Source organism: Nanorana parkeri, unplaced genomic scaffold (genome assembly GCF_000935625.1).
Source record: "Nanorana parkeri isolate BGI_ZX_2015 unplaced genomic scaffold, ASM93562v1 scaffold152, whole genome shotgun sequence".
NCBI classification, from domain to species: domain Eukaryota; kingdom Metazoa; phylum Chordata; class Amphibia; order Anura; family Dicroglossidae; genus Nanorana; species Nanorana parkeri.
Window position 1 is genome coordinate 1,501,526 of NW_017306420.1, and position 23,241 is coordinate 1,524,766.

Consider the following 23,241-nt stretch of genomic DNA (forward strand, 5'->3'; position numbering starts at 1 on the left):
CATACATACAAATACAGGTTTCACATCTCTCCTGCGTGGAGTGGGATGTGCCATTTGGCACTGGGCTGTTTAGGGAACTCATAATACGCTATCTTTAACTGGGTGGTTGATAATAAGCTAATAGGGGCGGATGCGGGAATATTTCTTAAGGTGCCCATACACCTTATGATTATCGTACGAAACTTTTCGTCCGATGATCGAATAGTCGTACGATTTTCGTACAGCAGCCCCATCCTGCCCCGATGATCGCAAGATTAATTTAGCCGTAATTAACGAAAGCACATGGACGAAATGCGGTAATTGATTTGCCGTATTCTCGTTAGCGCAAGCGCAGTGTAGATCGTATGACTTTTGACGGACGGAAACGCCAGCAACCTTACGACAATCGTACGATCTAGCAAAGTTTTCAAACATGCTTGACAGTCAAAAGTCGTACGATTGTACAGTACTGTCGGTCGGACACTGCAATGCACACATACGATTATCGGCCGAAAAGTCGATCGCATACGAAAATCGTACGATAATCGTAAGGTGTATGGGCACCTTTAGTCTTTCATCTGTGTGCAGAAGAGGTTGAAGCTCTTTTGCAATCTTTTTTAGAACTTCTACGTGTGGGTTGTAGGTGACTACCAGTGGGTCCTGATTGTCCTTTACAGCCTGTGTATAGTGTAAAAGACCCTTTAACACCCTGGATTCTGGAGATTGTAATGGCTTTCTTGATCTGTGTGGTGTTTGTCACTGGACTATATTCCAGTTGTATGAAATCCCTCCTGAGGCGTTTGTACAATTAGACCTGTTCAGATACCACAGACAGACATGCCCAATTGGCAGGGCCGTCTTTATTGTAGGGCAAAAGGGGCAGTCGCCCAGGGCCCAATCATTGTTGTGGGGCCCAAAGCAGCTGCCCCTTCAGCCCACATAAGATAAACACATGCAGGGCTGGCAGCCTCACCTGTGTAGGCAATGGGGCTTGCACCAGCCCTGCCCCCTGTCTGTGTACACAGCATCGGTGCTCTACAGACAGGAGGCTACATACAGCAGCATAGACGTGGCTCTGGGCTCTGCCCACTATCAACTCAGCCCCGCCTCCGTACTCTGCTCTCCTGTGTTGTCTGGGGCCCTGCTGGGAGCCCACACCGTGCCCTGAGATGTCACCCCCACTGTGTCTCCTCCTGCCTCCCCTCTCTGGACCTTCACACCAAGTAAGTGCCCAAATATGCCACAGTTTATGTATGCAACAGATACATATACTGTGTGCAACACATACATATGCAGAGCAGGTTCCTGACATTGCTTCTCTAGTTCAATCTATGCTGCTGAAGCAGGATTTAGAGTTTTTAAAGAAAATGTCATTATCAAGTTCTATGTATGGCTGCAGCAAAGCTTCCTGTACTCTCAATACTAGGGATGCACCTATAGATAATATTACAAACAGGATCTGTGCTATGGAACAACAAACCACTAAGCTGCCATGCTAAAAAACTGAATATAACACCTAAAAAACGTGAATTATAAACATGCCCTGCGCAATAGAGATCAACTACATGTGCAATCTAATGATAATCTACATGTGAAGTGAATACAGAAATATATAAATACGCAGAATCCCCCTATGGTGAATAAATACATATTAGTAGGGATGTCCCGATACTGATGCTAGCATCGGAATTGGGCCAGATACAAGGCATTTTGACAAGTACTTGTACTTGTCAAAATGCCCCGATGCCCAGCGCCGAAGCTTGCGCTGTTTTTTTTTCTTACTTCGCCGAGCGTCGCGTCACTGCTGCTCCGGTGGGTGGAGCTCCAAGTGGGGTCATCTGGCAGTCTCCATCCTAATTTAGGTGGCCGGAGACTGCCAGATGACCCCGCTTGGAGCGCCGCCCACCGGAGCAGCAGTGACGCGACGCTCGGTGAGGTAAGTAAGAAAAAAAAACCCAGCAGCGGCGAGTCAGCGCTGGTCCGGCGAGAGGAGCCACAGGTGGGATTCTAATTTAGCTGGCAGGCACCTCTGAGCCAGCTAAATTAGGACCCCACCAGTGTCACGCCTGTTACAGACTGGGGGTATGTGGATCGCAGCTGCGGAGGCTTCTCAGGTGGGGAACCCTGGTTTCACTCTCAACTTAATGGAGAGTTAGGGTTCTTAGCATCACAGCCTCAAATTAAATAATAAATGGATCGGAGAGGGTTATTCCTTAAATAAGCCTATCAATAAGCTCCAGTGTACATTTAGTGAGTACTGAATTAGCAGGGCATAGAAGACACGACAGTGTTATTTGGCATTGGTACAGTTCCCCTGCAAGTAGATAGGCGTTGCAATTTGTATTTCAAAGATATACAGTCCTGATGGCAGAGTGTGCCACTGCACTGAGATACTTGCGATTAGGTGATTGTCGCTGGAGGTAGCTGGGGGTCCTTTGTGGTGTCCGGTTCTGGTGTGTGTGGCTGGAGGGCACAGTCTGGAGGCTATGGAGGGTCCCAGGAGACAGCAGGCGTTCTGGCTCAATATTGGAACGCCATGATGTCTCGTCTGGGCGTTTAAATAGGCCTATGGTGAGGAGGAGGAGACGCGGCACGCATCGGCGCACTTCCGCGTTCCACGGTGGAACGCACGCGCCCCCAAACCGGAAGTGAGGAGCGTGCGCTCCACCCTGGAACTCAAGCGGGCCAGAGAAGGAGAGGCTGGCTGCCATGTCCTCTGTCCCTGCTAGAGCTGACGGCGGCGGCCGTTACAGAACCCCCTCCTCAAGGGAGCACCTGCGGGGCACCTAGCAGGAGACGGGCGGTCAGGGTACCTACGGTGAAAAGTCCTAATAAGTTGCACAAATGTCTTGTTTTTAGTTTGAGTATTAAGGCTTTGGAGGGAACTGACATACTTTGTGAATAAAAAGTTCTTTTATAAGGAACTTTTGTATGCAGTTTAGTGCTTTTAAGTGAACTCTTTCTTCCTCTTACAGTTGTAATTGATCTTTCCATGGGGAATCTGCTGAGCACTTGTCTTGCAGATATATTGTCACTCGCCACAATTTCTTAAATAAATGACAGCCCGAGAACAATTTTTTCCCCGTTCCTCAGCAGTTCATCAGTTATTATCCTAATCCATCTAGTCAGCTTCAGAATCAGTAGTCTTTAACTTGATTTTTGTCAGTGGAATGCCATGACAGCAGAGGGTCACAGAGTAGAAATAATGAATTGCCCTCCTTCTTTTTTCAAAGTCTTACAAAACCAAAGAGTAAGAACAATCTTTGCACCCCCTCCCCATTCTTTCAAGCACAAACACTTATTCAAGATAGATAGATAGATAGATAGATAGATAGATAGATAGATAGATAGATAGATAGATAGATAGATAGATAGATATTCTTAGGGTTTTTTTCTGTCACTGTAAAGTCTTCAGAAATGGTAAGTCTACCCCAGTCTCTAATTATTTCGGTTTGAATACTCAAACCTTTTTTCACCCAGTGAATGCATCTATTATTCCCTTCATGTATAGTAAATTTTCCACTAGGGACTGATCCTTATCACCAGGTTACATCTATTCCATAAGAACAGGACAACAAAAAGCCACCAAAATTTTGATCGTTCATACCCAGTGGCAGATTTTTAGTGCAGAGGTAAGGTTTGGATCACTTTTCAAAACATCCAGACTACTTTTCCACTCAGACATCACCATTTACAGGTGAAACTCGAATAATTAGAATATCGTGCAAAGTTCATTTATTTCACTAATGCAACTTAAAAGGTGAAACTAATATATGAGATAGACTCATTACATGCAAAGCAAGATAATTCAAGCCGTGATTTGTCATAATTGTGATGATTATGGCTTACAGCTCATGAAAACCCCAAGAACCCCAAATCCACAACCTCAAAAAAGTAGATTATTACATGCAATCAATAAAACAAGGATTGTACATAGAACAATATCGGACCTCTGAAAAGTACAAGCATGCATATGTACTCAGTACTTGGTTTGGGCCCCTTTTTCAGCACTTACTGCAATTACTTTTGCACAATATTCTAATTATTCGAGTTTCACCTGTATAGTATTCACATATTTTTAGTCTCATGTATGTAAATTTAGCAAGGCTCCCCTTGCTCAGCTATGCCACCGGGGTCTGGGACTGCTCACTGCAACTGCGACAGAGGAATGCCTCCAACCTCTTCAAGTCGTAATGGAGTTGCACTTCCTCAAGCCCCATAACGGCAGGTCCGTACTTTTGTATGGACCTGAGAATGGGGGAATACAGTGCAAGTGCGTATACCCGCGTACATACGCAGTGGCAGATTTTTAGTGCAGAGGTAAGGTTTGGATCACTTTTCAAAACATCCAGACTACTTTTCCCATCAGACATCACCATTTATAGTATTCACATATTTTTAGTCTCATGTATCAACCATTTGTACAGTGAACTCTTCCAAGGACCTGAATGTCAAAATGTCTTCCTATTTTAACCTCCCCATTTTTCGGTATTGTAAACATAATATATAATTCAAATGTCTGCTAGATATTCCAACTCCAAAGGCCAAGTCAACATTTTAGACCATGTTTCGTGGTACATCCATCCTGAAATCCGAAACCGACCTTGCCTGAATTGTGGGGTGCTTCAGCCTGCAGCATGATGTATTAAATTTAAATTTAGCAAGGCTCCCCTTGCACAGCTGTGCCACCAGGGTCTGGGACTGCTCACTGCAACTGCGACAGAGGAATGCCTCCAACCTCTTCAAGTCGTAATGGAGTTGCACTTCCTCAAGCCCCATAACGCCAGATCAGTACTTTTGTATGGACCTGAGAATGGGGGAATACCCACTCTGAATGTGAAGCTCGTTTTAAAAGTTTTTCAAGCATTTACTTTGTGCAGCTAGTGGAGACAAGCCCTTATTACTTTTGCTGCACTGTATAAACACCTAGTGATTACATTTTCACCTTCATGGAAAAAAGTTAATCTATACCTACACCTCCTGTGTTGTTCGGTTCAGTGGTTTCTGTTATCAAACAAATGCTTCATTGGGATCCATTGGGAGAGCTATAGAGATTAATCAAGCTATGTTTTCATCTGCATTTATATAAGCACAATGATAATAAGAATTATAAAAATTTGATTCAGTTCACATAACAAGCCAGGGTTCAAACTAATTTGCTGTAATTTGCCAAATGCTTACTTGAAGGTTGGTGTCTATGTGAACTTATGCAGCAACAAGTAAGTAAAATTAGGCATATAGGGTCTTCTGTAGAATTAATGAATAATCGTTAAAATTGATATCTAAAAAGCTTTGAATCTTTAAAACTGGAGCTGGCAAATGGAACATTTACATGGTTATTCACAAAAGGGTAAAACATTTGGAGACAGCAGAAGTGAACAATCTAGGACCCTGTTAATGTAACATAAAGACAGAAATTGTAACTTAGATCTGTATTTCAGATTGAAGAATTTAATTTTAGATAGATATGTGGAGCTACTGCAGATACAGAGTAATTTGCCTTACTGAGACCTATAGTAATGTGAATGGTGTTGTAGGCTTTGGTATCCTTGTCTAGAAACCCTCTCCATATTGGCAATTCTATTGTTTCTTTGTAAAGTTGATTTTTGAAAAGTTCTAGAGCCTTCTGGTTCCAAACTCTTATAAAAAAAATTGGGGTTAAGTACTGAAATGGTCATCTATTGCAAAATCCATATTTTGCAGGATTTTTTGTATAGTTGATTTATCTAGGAAAATAGGTTTTCATGACATGTGTGAAGAAGCCAGCAGTTGCAGAAAAAGATGTAATCTCATCTTCTGCCTCTAACTGGCTATGAGCCCTCAATGCTGAATTTCGTGTGGTCAACGTGTGATTGGATCTGAATTAACGGTGACTCAAAAATCACATTCTCAACCAGAGACTGCAGTCAAAGTTCACAAAAGGAAGAAGTATTTACAGATACATATGGACATAAGAAGATGTGCTGTACATAAATTGCTTATTGTTCAGCAGGGGATGGCAACAAAACAACATATATTAGTACATTTGTATGAGTGAGTTTGCTAAAGCATTTTTATTGATAACCTAGCTTTGTCTTTAAACAACAATTTATAAATAAATACTAATATTTCAGCCTCCTACAGTAAGCCTAATACACACACTCAGTTCCTGTGGGCTGATATTGAAAAGGATTGTGCCTAGGATACAATCATACCAATTCGGTTAAAGCAAATTCTTAAATATGATATGGCGAGGAAATTAGAATGATACACAAATGTGCACTTTCTTTATTAACCTTGTGTCTTAGTAGCTGAGGCTCAGCTGTTTGATGCAAAATATCATCACCACTTCTTAAAGCAGTGATGCCTGTTACACAATCATTTAATAAGCTCATATGAATTATGCTCAAAATATAAGCCTTATTTTTATTTGGGGCATACAACAGATGTGTATTTATTCAAAGATTTGTGCACATAATAAAAAGATTCATTAGGCAGTAGACATGTGCGTTTCGTTTCGTTCCGAATCGAAATTCGGAGATTCGGATGTATCCGAATTCCGAATTACAGCTACAATGAATGCAAACTAAACCGAATTTCCGATTTCCCGAAATTCGTTAGCGGTAGTCTGGACGAAATGTAGTTTATTGGATGAAATTTAGTTGCAGCAAAGTGACATTATAAAAAAAAAACATTTTTTTTTTTTTTACAGTCTGCAGAAGATGAAAAAAAAATGCGTGAGGTTCCCCCCCAATTCATACCAGATCCTTTAGGTCTGGTCGGAATGTTAAAAGGGACCCTTCCCCAAGTTAAAACAAAAACAAATGTGCGTGGGGTTCCCCCCAAAATCCCTACCAGACCCTTTCGGTCTGGTAGGAATTTTAAAGGGGGAACCCCAGCCCCCAAAAATAGGGACGCTGCATCCAGCTTTTGACAGCTAAGTTAGGTTACACAGCAGCAGGCTTCCCCACTGCTTGTGTAACCTAACTAGTGAGGCAAGAGCTGCAACAGCCATTATTTTCTGTTAGGGGCTTGAGCTCTGTGGATGGCTTGGAGCAATGGCAAAGCAGCATTGGTCCAAGCTGTCCAATCAAAAAAAGAAACAAAAAAACAGTGAGGACATCGATTGCAATGCCTCAACGGTGACGAGCAAGTGAGGGACAGGGAGACTACTCTGTCTCCTCCCTTCTCAGTCCTCCCTGCCTCCTCCACACAGCTCGTGGATCGGGTTGGAGGTGGGCAGAAGTGGGCTGGGGGAGGGGCATGGGCAAATGCCTCACCGAGAACTGACTCCAGTGTATTTAACCGCAACCTGCTACTACAAATTCTCTATATGAAGACTTCTGATTATCCCTGCTATATGTTAAAAGTCATAAGAAAATACTAGGCAAGTAGTGTCATTCAATTGTTTACAAATCCTATTTGAGTGCAAAAAGTGAGGTATACATGATTCATAATTGCTCCCTAATAGGCACATATTTACTCTCTTATACGATTATGTTTTACAGGAGAACTATGGGGTTAAGGCTTTTCCCCATAGTTCTCCTTAGGGTAACGGGAGGACACAAACTAGCGTCCTCCCGCCACCTTAAGCTCAGTATACCGCGAGCTACAGCTCGCGGTATACTGAGACTCCACAGTATACCGCGAGCTACTGCTTGTGGTATACTGAAACGCCGCAGCTGAAGCGGATCCCGACAATTATGTCTGGATCCGCCCAGCTGCATGAGTGACAGCTGGCTCTGCCTATCTAGAGGCAGAGCCAGCTGTACCCGCCCCCTCCCCCGTCCGTTCCGCCAGTCAGCGCTGGCAGATCGGAGCGGGGAGAGGGGAATCCAGCCCCTCCCCCTGTCACGGCAGAGAGCCGTGACAGGATCGAGAGGTGAGCGAACGCCGGTATGTGTTCGCTCACCTCCCGATCTACTGAGCCGACCTGTGACAGTCTCATTGTCACAGGTCGGCTAGAACTATGAGGTGAGTGAAAAGCACTCACCTCATAGTTCTCCTTTAAATGTCAAATAGGCATATACTGTACTCATATAATACGGATATTCTTTATAGCCATATTGTATACCATTAAAGTATTCCAAAAAACATTAAACATTACCTTTTCCTTTCCAATGAGCCTGTGAGGCAAACCCAATGTGCCCACCGTATTTCCTATTAAATTCTGCCATTAGTGCTTTGTATGGATTACGAATGAGAAGGACTGCACCATCAAATGTTTCAATCTCTTTCCGCCCACTTTCATGAGTCTTAATGCAAACAGTACGGCCATTTCGCCAGTGGTCTCTCTCTCCTTTAAAACCTGTATAGTACGTAAAACAAAAGCATCCAAAGTTGAAATGTAGATATTTACTTTTCTAATACATATAGGTATACAGATCTCACAAGCAGTTTAGTTTGTCATTAATAAGTGGTCATAAATAACACAAGAAAAGCTAATGGCAATTTTCATCATAGGTTTACTTCCTGGTCTTCCTAGCTTTCTCACCCAGACCTGGGGGTTCCTGGGAGTTTGGAGTTTTGTCACCTGGACCATTGGATACAACTGAAAAACCTATTTACCTTACTAATCAGTGCTTGTTAGTGGTATGTGTTGTTTTTTGAACTGATGCTGCCATTCCAATAGGACCCATGCCTTTTTTACAACAGCATGAATAATCCGGCAGACTTACAGTATGTCCTTTTTACTTGCTCAATAGTCAGACAATATACTTGTCTAACCCTTAGCTTGTCTCCAGAAAGAGATGCTTCCAGCTACTAATGTAGAGTTGTTTTTTCCCCATCATTTCCTGCACAAATCCAGATTTTTCCTTAAAGACTTTTGTCCCACTAAATAGCCCCAGTTTTTACTGCTGACCAGCCGTACCATAGAGGACATATAAGTCAGCATGTACTCATTTTCTGTTCTGGTGATATTCATCGGGCTTCTAATTTGACATTTTTAGAAGAACAGTATTTGTATTTAAATTTTTTTTTAAATTAAAGCGGCTGAAAAGTGATTTTTTTATTTAATACACCATTCTGTATGACATGCTTAAAAAAAAAACAAATAAAAAAAGTGTACCTGAGAATTATTTTTAAATATGGATAATTGTTCAGCATTGCTGTTCTTATGACCCTGATATCCTATGCAGCGTGAGGTGCACTATAGACACTATATATATACAGGTGAAACTCGAATAATTAGAATATCGTGCAAAAGTAATTGCAGTAAGTGCTGCAAAAGGGGCCCAAACCAAGTACTGAGTACATATGCATGCTTGTGCTTTTCAGAGGTCCGATATTGTTCTATGTACAATCCTTGTTTTATTGATTGCATGTAATAATCTACTTTTTTGAGGTTGTGGATTTGGGGTTTTCATGAGCTGTAAGCCATAATCATCACAATTATGACAAATCACGGCTTGAATTATCTTGCTTTGCATGTAATGAGTCTATCTCATATATTAGTTTCACCTTTTAAGTTGCATTAGTGAAATAAATGAACTTTGCACGATATTCTAATTATTCGAGTTTCACCTGTATGTGATGTGCACAGCTCCTTGTTACGCTTGCCAGAAATAGCCTGAATGGCTCCATACACAAGTCTCTATAAAGTATTGGTTTACACTGTAAATGTGGATGCGATTGTCAGTTGAGACTAATGCAGAAGTACCTGTTTTTGTTTTGTATTTCATACATATTCTTCCCCATGTCCTGGGTAAGTGACTATTGCTAGGGAGAATAAGAATAAGACAGTTTCAAGAGACACTGGATAGTTTTTGTATTTTGACCATGGAAAAGATTTAGCTATTTCTGGAAAATGAAATTTTCATTAAATAGCCCCTACATTTTGATTGTTTGTATCCTAGTTGAAATTTTCCTTTTCTATTATGTTCATTATCTTTAGAACAGTGCAAAACAGACATCACTCTTGTTCTTAATTATTAAACTTAGGCCTTGTTCACACCAAGAGCGTTCCAGGAGCAGAGCAGAGCAGTTACAGACCGTATCAAAACTGTGTGCAATGTATTCCAATGGTATTTTGGGCTCTGGTTCACACCGCAGCATTCAGTTCCCGGGGCATGTAAGAAATCTGCAGCAAGCCCTATTTTACTTGCTCTGGAACGCATGCAAACACATAAAAAACACATGCAAACACCCTAGAACGCTCCGAAAGCCCATTTTAAACGTAACATTTTTTTTAACCAAAAAACGGCCTGGAACGCATGAAAAATGCAGCAAAAACACAGCACAACCCACTGCACTGCGTGTGCAGAAACTAATGCAGATCTGGTCTGCATTTGGTGTGGACAGACCCTAAGCCTTGTGGCTTTTGTAGAGCTTGGAGTAAGATAAAGCCTGTTTCTATAGGTTCACATCTAAGACCCCATTCACCTCTGTCACCTCTGCCATGCCGCCCCGGTATAGTTGATACCCATGTAAGAGGCCCCCCAGACCCCTAACATGGGTACTGGCCATACCCCCCTGATGGGCGGTGTTCTATCAAAGGTTGTGACTACGTTAGAATTTGTGACCGGTGACATGGTCACACGTTTTAACGTAATCCCGCCCAGTTTTTCGGCGGTGGAATGTGTGACCGCCTATAGGTGAAGCATTCCAGCGCTTTCCCAGCTGTTCCAGGGCAGATCAGCATCGCAAATCGCAAGTGCAGGAGAACCGATCTGCCCTAAAACAGCGGATCGGTCATGAAATGTCACTTCTATCCGACTGCGATCTCACATTCCAAGTCGGATAGAAGTGACATTTCAGGACTGATCCGCTGTTTCAGGGCATATCGGTTCTCCTGCACATGTGATTTGCGATGCCGATCTGCCCTGGAACAGCGGAGAAAGCGTTGGAATTCTTCACCTATTCCAACGCCGAAAAACTGGGTGAGATTACGTTAAAATGTGTGGCAACGTCACTGGTCACACATTCTAACGTAGTCTCAAACTTTGATAGATCACATGCCTACCTGTAATCATTAAATCAGAGAAATAGATTATAATAGGGAACATTACAGTGTAATATTCCCCATTATAATCCACTTCTCTGATAACATTAAATAGCATTTCACAACTATTATACTCTAGCCTCCCCCCCAACCCCGCGCTCGGACTTACCCAGCCAGAGGACCGCACGCCAGGGAGTTTCGATTTGAGCACTGCAGGGGGCGGGGCTTGTGACACACACACGCCTCCTGTGACTCACCTCCCCTCCCGCTGCTTGTTACTATGGATGCGGCCGGGAGGGGAGGTGACCAAACCACTCCTGCAATAAAATTGATTTTTGTTAAATTTGCATATAACATCAGTTAAATAAACCTTACAAGATTTTTTTTATTAAAATGTATTCCTATTTAACCTCCTTTAAATCTTAGTTAATCCTAATCTGCCTTAATAAATCTTTCCTTCCATCCTCCCCCTCTCTATTATTTTTCTATTTAAATTATTTATACCTTTAATATATATTTTATTTTCATTTTATTTTATTTTGTTCAGTGTCAAAAAACTGAAACAAACAAAACCCTTTTTCTCATATGCAAATAACTATGCATTGCTTTGTGCCAGAAACTTTATGGTGCCATTTTAAATAGGACAAATTAGACAATAAAATGCACACTTTTTATTTACAAAAAAATAACCCTGGTCAAAACAGAATTTATTTTTTTTTTTTAATGTCTTTGTCTATAGATTACATAGGAAATAAGATTATTTTTGCAAGCCAATATTGCCAAAAGAAAGGACTAGTTTAACCCCTCCCCTCAAAAAACAAACAAACAAAAAACAACTGTATGTATTACCTTGTTATCATAAGTAATGAAAAAGTTATTTACTGACTTAACAGGTCCATGGCGAAAATAAAAAAAATTGCTCTGGGCTATAAGGGACATATGGGTACAAGAGCTGAAGAGGTTAAGCAAATGATTCTAGCCAGGGGAAACATAAGATGTAAGTAGCTGTATTACATCAATTATGGATGTGTAATTTGTTTTTCTGAGTTATGCCAGGCAGCAGACGAGCGTAGTGGCTAATCTAATAGTTGCCTGGATACATTGTTGCCTAGTCAAATGAGCAAAAAAAAGCCCGGAACACACATCAAATGCTGCTTGACATTTGAAAAGTACATGAACATCTTTCAAATCATAAATTCCTTGTAGGATAGAGGAAGGAGGAAATGGCTCTAAATGAATAGAGGTAATCAAGGCTAAAGATTCTAGGGAAGATTGCAGGTAAATATCGTTGAGTAGAACTTGTTCTGTACTCTTCTGATTGCAAAAGGGATCATATCAGTACAGCTCTGCCTGACCCAGCTTGTCCTTCTCTGAAGCATGCTTAGTGTACTATATGCTTCAAACAAATTCTGCCAAAGAGTTCACTAGATCAACAGCTATTGTGCCATTTGCAAAAGTAAAATTACACCTGATATTACATAGATGGGGCCGGGAAGACACTGATCATATAGAAACCAAGAAAAAAAAGGTACTTTCAGAAGTACATAGGGAAAGATCAGTGAACTGTGTTGAGGCCCAACTTGAAGAGACAAGCCAGGGCACATTGTAAAGACATTTAAAGGCTTTACATCAGTCTTTCATGAGTACAAATGAGGTTCGGATTCTTGCTAACCATGGTTTGGCGGCAAATCTGCAGAATTCAGATTTGAATGCACTGGCAAATTTATGTATGATTTTGCCAGGTTGAACCTCTATGCACCATAATGCAATTCATGCCCTTTAAATAATAGTCAGCAGGCTTATTAGGGAGAGTAATAAAGGAAAGGAATAAGTCAACCCCCTCACTATGAGAAGGTAGCCATATTGTCAGTGTGCTTGAACTAATAAGAAGAGCTGACAATCTGCATAGTGTATGTTCTGGCCCACAGGCATGACTTACTTACCTGCCTTTTCAAATTTGGCCACAAGATGGTGCTAAGAGAAAATATCTACCTTTCCCTTTAAAAAGTTCCCAGCAACCTCTAGCCCAAAAGAAAGGAACTATTGCATTTGGGAAACCCAGTCTCCATTTTGGAATCAAGGAGAAGAGAATCTGATGCCATCCTGTGCTCATTTCTGGAGTAAAGACCCAGATTCCCCTTACGGCAGCATCGCTGGTAGGGGCAGACTTGTTTATCTTTATATTTGTTTGTTATCACTTTATTTACATGTTCATATGTTGATTGTATGTTTTTATGTTCTTTTTCACCAGTTTCACTCACCCTGTTTGTTAATAAAGCTTCAAGATTTCATCCAGTCTGACTTTTTGTAGAATAGGGGGGTTTCGCTGCATATAGAGCTATACACAGGCCACAGGGTAACATGTAGTAGGGACAGAACAGTGTATAAGGAAAACTGAGGGAGATCTGTGCTAAATTGTGCTATTCTGTACTGTGGATTGCTGTGGTGGGCCACATTGACTTGTGTGTCCTTTCTTCCCTACTACCCTTGTTAAGAGATGTATTCACAAAATACCAGCAATCTTTGTTAGGACTAATTTCTGTTTTAGCCACAAGTTGCTTGCTACCCGAAGCCTCACCCACCTTCGCAGGCTTTTTTTATCTTTTCTAATTTATTGGGGTCTTTTTAATTTATTTTGTCTTTTTGCTTGATTTGGGGGTAGTAGTATTTTCTTACTGATGTCTATAATATCAAAGTCACTTTTCTCTACTTTTACTTTTTTTATGCTAGGCTTTGTTGTTGCCGAGCTTTTCTTGGAGCTGCCATTTGTAGACAGCACTCGACTGCATTGTGCAAAAACAGTGTGCACCTCACATCGCACAGATTCACCTCACACCTTAGTAAAAGTAAAACTTAGACCTACATTTCCCCCCCAAAAAAATACGTTAGGATTTTCTTGTAAACTAATGAGAAATATATACTTAGTTTCATGAATATTAATAAGCATGAACTTGGTTACATACATAGTTAGTCAGGTAGAAAAAGGACATAAGTCCATCGAGTTCAACTTATAGAGAGAGGAGGAAAAAAAAGAAAAACCTAAAACAGAATGTTATGCCCACAGTTACCCACTGTTGATCCAGAGGAAGGCAAAAAAAACCCTATGAAGCATAGTTCAATTTGCTCCAACAGGGTAAACAAGATCCCATTAGGCAATCGGATATTCCCTGGATCAACAATCTCTGATGCTTAATATACCTATAAAAACTCAATATCCAGTAATATTCTGTGCCTTTAGATATACATACAGATTTGTTTTAAACAGTTAACCTAGCTAGCTAGAACTAGCTATTCCAGTCTATTCCACATTTTAACAGCTCTAACTGTGAAGAATCCTTTCCATATGCAAAGATGAGACCTCTTTTCCTTCAGACGCAAAGAGAGCCCCCTTGTCCTTTGCAGTGACCTTTAAAGTGAATAATTTTGCACCAAGCTCACTATATGGACCATTTATGTATTTATACATAGTGTTCATGTCCCCCCTTAATCGCCTCTGCTCCAGAGAGAACAAATTCAGGTCAGCTAATGTATCCTCATAGGTGACCTCCTCCATGCCTCTTATGAGTTTAGTCGCCCTTTGCTTCACTTTCTCCAGTTCCACAACATCCTTTTTGTGAACTGGTGCGCAAAACTGAACTGCATATTCCAGATGAGGTCTTACTAATGCTTTGTACAGGGGCAGGATTATGTCTGTCTCTGGAGTCTAGACCCCATATAATACAATAAAGTATTTTGCTTGCTTGAAACTGCAGCTTGACATTGCATGCTATTATTCAGTCTATGATCTACCAGAACACCCAGATATTTCTCCATCATTGACTTCCCCAAACATACCCCCCTAGAGTGTATGAAGCATACATGTTTTTAGTCCCCAAGTGCATAACTTTACATTTATCAACATTAAACCTCACTGGGAATACAGTGGATTCAGATCTGCTTGTAGGTTGGAGACATCCTGTAAGGACTGTATTCCACTACATAACTTGGTGTCATTTGCAAACACATAAATATTACTTTTAATCTCCAACTCTATATCTTTCTTTAAAAGATTAAACAGTAAGGGGCCCAACACTGAACCTAGGGGACACCACTAACAACCTCAGACCATTGAGAATATGAATCATTGATCACTACTCTCTGAATACGGTCCTTAAGCCAGTTTTATATCCACTTACAGATTGAATGTTGTATACCTACAGACCTTAACTTAGGATAGATTAACCGCATGTGGGGAACTGTGTCAAATGCTTTTGCAAAGTCCAAGTATACTATATCTACAGCCATTCCTCTGTCCAGTTTATTACTCACTTCCTCTGTCCAGTTTATTACTCACTTCCTCATAAAAAGAAAGTAGATTTGTTTGACAACTTCTGTCTTTTGTGAATCCATGCTATCGCTTATAATATTATTTTCAAGCAAAAACATTGCATACGATCCTTGATCAAACGTTCGAGTATCTTCCCAACTATTGAAGTTAAGCTTACAGGTCTGTAATTACTTGGTAAAGACTTTGATCCCCTTTTAAATATAGGCACCACATTGGTCTTGCGCCAATTCATCAGTACCAAGCCAGTCATTAGAGAGCGTCTTAAAATATGTCTCTGCCATCCATTCTACTAATTTACAAGATGGGCATGTTTTTTTGGTCCTGGTAAGATGGATAACTTTACTCAAATGAGGAAAGGTGAATAAAACAATTATTACACTTTAAATTTGCATTTGTAATTATCAGTGATTTAAACAATACAGGTGTTGCTCTCATCTGAGCCATTGCATAAGGTCAACGTGAATGACAGTGAGGCTGGCTGAAGAGCCTATGTACATTTATACACAAACCCACCTTTATTATACAAGGATCCATCAAAGTAATAACTACCAGTATAGAAGCCAGTAGCTAATTCAATGAGATGGCGGGCCCAAGTGTTCCCTGCACCAGGAAAACTTGCCAAGGCTATGAGCTGTTTAGCCCGAGTGGACAAAAATCTTCGATCCATACATCTGTTATCTGGAGAGCATGGTGAAAAAAATATTACTTTTCATTCGTATTCATTACAACTTTAGTAGACAGTCCATGCAAATGAAAATGTAATAGTTACATAATCAAAAATGAATGTTGCATAAGATGAATTGATATTTTACAGATAAAAAGTCCAACTCGGTCTTGTATGACTAAGATTGGATTTCATACATTTATTTCTCAGTTATGCTACTGACTAGATGAAACTTAAAGTTACAATAAACTCAGGAGTTATATCTTACAAATGTGTTCAAATACCTTAACTAATTAAAAAAATATCTTATTTGTGTATCACTCACTTTTGTTCCCAGTGGCCCTCTGTGTTGCAAAATAGCCACTGCTCCAAGCTCGCTCACGTGCTGGACTACAATCACACATTTAGTTTACTAATTTGTATTGAAATTGTAGTTCATCTCGGGGGTGAGCTTGGAGCGGTGGCTACTTTACAACACACACAGGGACCATGGGGAACAGAAGTAGCCACCCTCCAGAAGGAAGGACAGTGTCAGCGTGAATTCAGAGATGATCTGAAGATCTACAGCCGAATGATGCACAAATAAGCTAGTGTCACTTTAATATCAGAAAGCCAATAATTGTAAATAAGAAATATGAGGTAAAAAAACAAAAAAATATTATCCCCTACCACTGAGATGAAGAATCTGTGCTATAGCAACAAAATTATTATTTTTCTCTGGGTTAAAACATACTTCGTAATACGATACGTAAATATCTTCACTATGCAGCAAAGGCACAAAATCTGAACTGTAGTTTAGTACTTACAGGACTTTATTTAGATAGATCAGCTGTGAAGTTTAACCTGTATTACAGTTATATACAGGCTAACTGTATTACAGTTATATACTAATATACTATTCTCCATACAACAGTCTACAGTTGTAGACTGCATGTTGTCGCTAGTAAAATACTCTGTCTCAGCAGAAGGCTGCTCACAGTCTCATTAATAATTTGTAATATTTCTATATCCATAGTTTATAAATATATAAGTGGGCAACTGGAAATGTGGTTAGCTCCTGCCAGTTGTGGATTGGGTACCCTTTTTTTCCACTTTGGGTCTATTTAAAAGTTGTACTCCAAGAAACCAACTAAACACACAGTTGAAATTCATATAGGTGAACTCTTTTTCTTGTAATCGTTTTGTAAAAGGTAATCGTGTTATCCAGGCAAGGCGGGTCCAGGACATCCTTGCAGACTGCATTATATATAAGTAGAAGTAAAGGAACTTTTCTTCCTCTCCCTACCTGTCAGCATTTGTGTACAATGAGCCATGCATGCCCAGCTCAGTGTACAGTTTAGGTTTTTCTGAAAATGGGGGTGTGATTTTGTTAGTATGGCTACAAATTTGGGGCATAGGTATGGTTATAAAGGTGCGTGGTTAGTTGGCTATTCCCAGATAGCATATGAAAATATGGTAACCTTATCTTGAGAAAAGTAGTAAGGCGGGGTGTTGTGATGTTTTTAGGATGCTATGTACAGCATCCTGGCTGCCCGTCCCACCAGCCATCATCTGCCTGCAGTGCATTAGGAAGCCTAAAGGTTTAGTGATGATGTCAGTGTGTATAAATAAAGTATGTAATGAAAATTAAAGTATTTTATTTAAAAATGTAATTAGCATGTTGATGAGGGGGTAAGAAGGAACCTGTGTATGCAAAAATATAAGCAGATAAACTTCAGCTTGAAAGAGAATAGATCAGGAATTGGCATTTGTAAGAATCTAAATCTCCATTATTATAATTGGGGAAGCACCGATACTGTTTTTTCCACTATCGAGTACCAGTACCAATATTTATCTTTTAGTACTCACTGATGCCGATTACCGATATCGGTACTTCCGGGAGCTTGAAACTGGCTTCCAAGCCTATCAGGAAGCCGGGAGGTGGGTCATTACCCACCACCCAGCTACGTGATTGGCCGGGAAGTCGGCTCCATGCTGTTTGGCTCAATGCTGAATGGCTGGGAAGCCAGCTTCCTGGCCAATCAGCTTTGAGCCGGCCAAACAGCATGGATCCAGCTTCCCGGCAAATCAGGAAGCCAGGCGGTGGGTAATGACCCGCCTCCTGACTTCCTGATTGGCCGGTAAGCCAGCTTCATTACTCGCCCCCCAGCTTCCTGATTGGCCGGGAAGCTGGCTCCATGTTCCCTCGCGGCACTGGTGGTGAGAGGTAATTTCCTTCTGACCGGAAGTTCCGGTATCAGGGGTAAGTATCGAGCATTTGGGTGAGCATGAGTACTCGCCCAAATACTTGGCATCGGCACCAATACTAGTATCGGTGCATCCCCAATTAGAATAGTGCAGCTTTATTTCTCAGGGTTGGTGTGTGTGCACTGTTATTCACTTGATTAAAAAAATAACACCATTGTCATAGCAAAGAACCCATCAATTGATGCCCGTGATATAGTAGAAACTCCGGATAGTAATGGCCACTGCATGACATAACCAATATAGTGCTAGTACTATGATAGCTATCAGATATGTGATATGCCCCACAGTAATCAAACTGTATAAACAAAAAGATGATTGCATTTACATTGCCTTGAAGGGTCTCAGATATCTGGCCTGGATATGTAAGCACTTTAATGTTAGCCTGTGTCAGTGATAAATCTCACGCTTCGTGAGTAATAGCTGGTGCACACAATATGACTGCCTTCAGTATGTCATCGTCTCCTCATAAATATGCCTAGGTGCTTTCTGTGGTTATAGCCCCTCTCTTACTGGTGCTAAACACAATGAATATTGTCTGCAAAGTCTCGTTTAGAGTTGCAGTGTTCACTCTGAACTACACCTATCAGCCATAACATTATGACCACTGAGAGGTCAAGTGAATAACATTGATTATCTTGTTACAATGGCACAAGGAAGTGGATGGATACAACTTCAAAACTGCAGCACTTGTGGAATGTTCCTGTTCTGCAATGGTCAGGTCCACAACAACAAATTCAAGGTGTTAACTTGGCCTTCAAATTCTCCAGATCTCAATCCAAATGAGCATCTGTGGTGTGTGCTGGGAAAACAAGTCTACTCCATGGAAGCCATACTTCGCAACTTACAGGACCTGCTACTGACAGCTTGGTGCCAGATACAACAGCATACCTTCAGAGATCTAATGGAGTCCATGCCTCAAAGGGTCAGGGCTGTTTTAGCAGCAAAAGGAGACCTACACAATATCAGATGGGTGGTCATAATGTTATGACTGATCAGTGTATGTGCATATAGGTTAAAAGTAAGGGCACTTATCAGGATGGAGAGAATCTCTTAATATGTGTAAATGTAAATTTACTGGATTGGTGACATGCATGCTAGAAGCGCCACTCTGATAACTTAGAGAGACACTTACTCTATCTTCAGAGCACATGAGATTCCTCCCCAGTTCTGGCTCCTTACCTAAAGTTACATATATTATTTAATGTCCCTACAGTAATCTACAATAACATATTACAGCCCTTAATTAAAATGTATACTTCAATTTAATGTGCACACATGGCCATATTTTGTTTTAGTCTTAGATAGGATAGGGAAGGTTTTTATTGGTGTTTGTGTCACCCTGAGTACATTCACCCTCTATATTTGTTCTAGTGGTCGCAGCCACTTGTTACAGTGACAGGGGTGGACTGACAACACATGGGGCCACGGGGCAATACGAGAATATGGGGCCCCCTTGTGCTCCAACCATACACAATACAAGACACATATACAAGCCCCACCGACAAGCCCCACCTGCATAAACATTCTTCGGTTACAGAAATTATTTCTCCACACTATTTTTAAAATAGTGGGCCAATTCATGCCCATATGGTCAGTCCGCCCCTGTACGGTGACAACTGCCTAAGAGGGGAATTTTCCTCATTTTGGAGAGATTTCGTTTCTCACCCTACTGTGTCTCCTGGACAGGAAGTGAAATTACCCCAAACCAGACACAGACCTCCAAAAAATAAACTGACATGGTTTTTTCCCCTACCCTATTTAAAAGAGTAAACGTCTGGCTATGCATATACTTTAGAGAATAAGTGTACTTTTTAAAGTCACTGACTAAATGGTTTTCTGCCACTGTCATAAGTAAAATTCTCAATAAATTGCCATAACTCTGATACTAAATGTAATCCTTTAGATGCAGAGTTTGCCTAGCCAGTCTGTATTTAGGGATGATTACAGGGAACTTTTATACAAAATATGCAGCCACCCTCTGCATCTTGGCACAGGGTCCAGCTGTCTAATTGGAATTTTGCAGAAATACACAGTCTGTGACCAAGCTGCACAGTCAAAGGATTATACTTAAAAGATGAAAATGGTTGTATAACTTTTTTTTTACTATCACTATTATTATTACAGGAAACATCTTGCAAAGGTGTGCTGTTGCAGTGTACCATAGCCAATTCGGTAATCATAGGGCCGTCCCTTTAATACAATCTAAGCATTTTGCCTCAGGCTGCACATACTTTGTTGATTATTATTGCAGAGGAGTGTAGCAACCGGCTTTCAGTTGCCAGCCACTGGTATACTGTTTGATGTCATGCCCAGCTGAATCGGCCACTCCTGTACTGTCTGAGGTGCCGCCCAGCTGAATCAGGTGGGTGCGTCTTCAAACAGTACAAAACTGATGGGAGCCGGTCACAGGAGTGCTCTACAATAGTAACCAAAAGTGGCGGCAGACACATAGTTGCCAACTGTCCCAGATCTGCCGGGACAGTCCCGCTGTGTAGCAAATTGTCCTGCAATAAACTCCTCCCGGCCAGTGTAATGGAAAGGCAACATGAGGGTATGGCTGTCAATACGGTCAATACTGCCAGTCTATGGTGTCATCAGGGTAGTTTGAAGTGAAGGAGACTGTACACTGTTCTGAGCCTTGCATGCTTTGCTGTCACTCCAGTACAGTGTAAGCACATCTGGCACAGCCAAGGCCACCAATATGGGGACCAGGCACTGTGGGTAACCCAGAATGACCTGGCAGAGGCACCCTGTCACAACCTCTAGTGCGGCATACATAGATGGATTGAGTACTCTGGTATTCATGGAATATGCACCAATCCCCACACACCACAAACTTGTTCTCTGTGCACAGAGGCAGTGACAGAAACAATCCTCTGTGCACAGAGAACAAACCTCTACTAACCTCTGAATTCTCCACTTTGTGTTACATATTACTGATCTCTGCGTTACTTACCTCTGGACTCGGTGTTACATATTACTGACCTCTGAATTCTGCGTTAAATACTACTGACCTCTGCATTACTTGCCTTTGTACTGTTCAAAACTTCCTTACTTTTTAATGGGTCCTTGCTAGGTTATCTCCTTAAAAAAAAGTGTGCTGCTCTCTGCTGTTTTGTCTGTGGTTTGCATGGCTTTAGTGTTAGCCATGAGCTAGGCTAGGAGGCGCAGTTTCACACTTCGCATCATGTAGCAGAAAGGCTAGGAACACCCCTGAGTAGTACTGTATAATCCTGCCATTATATCATTACATTTGAGACGATTTACTGGAGTGTGTCAGTAGTCCTACCTTGTACTTGAGTTTGATATACTATGAAGTAATCCGATGTGCCACAGCTCTCAAACTCCTCTCCAGTACATTTCTGAGCACACAGTTGCTCGCCTTCCCGCTCGTGAAGTGTGAAATAAGTTGTGGGGAAAGCACAGTGACAGACTGTTCCTGCAAGCACTGCCAATGGATATTCCTGTGGGAAGTCAGTGAGAACAGTGAGTAAGTGTAATAGAGGAGGAATGCAGAATGTCATATGGTACCATTGATGTGATTCAGGCTCTGACATTTTCAGTTAAAACAGATTGTCATTTAATCACAGGCTAACTTATTCATTTTTCATGAATTAGATATACTCTGTGCTTCATATGTGGTTTAACAGCTGTATTGGTAAGTATAATGCAATTTGTTTTACTGAAAACAGACAGGAAGCTAGCTGAATGCAGAAAAAGTACCTTCTAGACCAGGATTTCAACAAAAATTTCTTATAGGTCTTTTAGACTTTAATTCAAATGAGAAAAATGACAGAACACCTTGTATATGTAATTTAAAGAGGTCACAGGCCTGTCTCTCTGGCAGCATCATAGCGAAGGGTAGCAGCAAAGCACAACAAAGCTCCATTCACATATAGTGTTCGCGTTTTCCGCATGGTTTTCCGAGCGGAAGACCGCTGGGCAACGCAAAAGCTAAAATCTTTCATCCACACGGATTTCGCTTGTTTGCGGCTATTATATAGCCGCAAACATGCGGAATCTGTCAAAAAATCACCGCTTGGACTATTTTTTAGGCCGCCCGGTTTTGTATCGCGTGGTCACTACAAATGTCTGAACAATGCACATTAAAGTGCATTGTTTTTTTCTGCTTAGAGAGGCTCCGTGCATATTCGGCCGGCCGACTATGCGTGGACAACCGCTCCTGTGTGAATGGAGCGTAAAGATTTTTGTTAAATTCTATCCTATTCAAAATGAAAGGATTAACGTAGTGCACCTTAAAATGTAGGAACATTAACGCAAAGCATAGTTTGAAGGGGGCCAAACTATATATATAATAACATACTGCAAGAGCCGCACTGAACATTAAATATTCTTTACAATGTGTGAAGAGGGCCCCTGATGTGAAGGGGGGACTCTGATGTGGAAAAGGCGGCACTGATGTAAAAGTGGGGACATTAATGTGAAGATGTCCGCTTATGTGAAAGGAGCTACGGATGTAAAGGGGGGGGACTCTAATGTGAAAGAGGAGGAGTACTTGTGAAGGAGGTTCCTCATGTGAAATGGGGGGCATTGATGTGAAGTTGACCCCTGATGTAAGCAAGCTGCTGATGTGAAAAGGGGGCACTAATGTGAAGGGGGCATCTCATGCGGCAGGGAAACTCTGAAGTGAAAGGGAAGGGGAACTCTGATGTGCAGAGGCGCTCCTGATGTAAAAGGGGAAGCTCCCATGTGAAAAGTGGGCAATAATAAGAAAAGGGTGACTCTGATGTGAAGGATCAACTTTTATGTGAAAAGGGGATGCTCTGCTGTGAAGGGAACTTCTGATGTGATGGGGCTCCTAAGGTTAAGAGGGGACTGTGGTTTAAAAGGGGTTTGTGATATGAAGGGTCAGGCTTCTAATATGAAGGGGGGCATCTGATATGAAGGGGGGAGCAACTGAGGGATGTGGAACCGGAGCGTTGAGTGTGCCTTATATCAATTCTTGCTAAAATAAGGCGGTTTTGGCATTATTCCAGGCTCAGGTTTTCCATTGATACTAAGTAACATTTTAAAACAAATTTCAACTGGGGTGCATTAAGATTTTGCATGCATTAACCGGATGCTGTGATTAAAATAGGTTGA

The 23,241-nt window shown here is 41.3% G+C and overlaps 1 protein-coding gene across 1 annotated transcript in view; it reads right to left on the reverse strand.

Moving 5' to 3' along the window:
- WSCD2 (WSC domain containing 2) overlaps positions 1–23,241 on the reverse strand; it is a 202,964-nt gene that overhangs the window by 29,922 nt on the left and 149,801 nt on the right. Inside the window, exons 7-9 of the mRNA XM_018554282.1 lie at positions 21,428–21,602; positions 15,741–15,905; positions 8,066–8,266 (exon numbers count right to left, since the gene is read on the reverse strand). Coding sequence (XP_018409784.1) covers positions 8,066–8,266; positions 15,741–15,905; positions 21,428–21,602 — 541 coding nt within the window. The remainder of the gene's footprint in view (positions 1–8,065; positions 8,267–15,740; positions 15,906–21,427; positions 21,603–23,241) is intronic.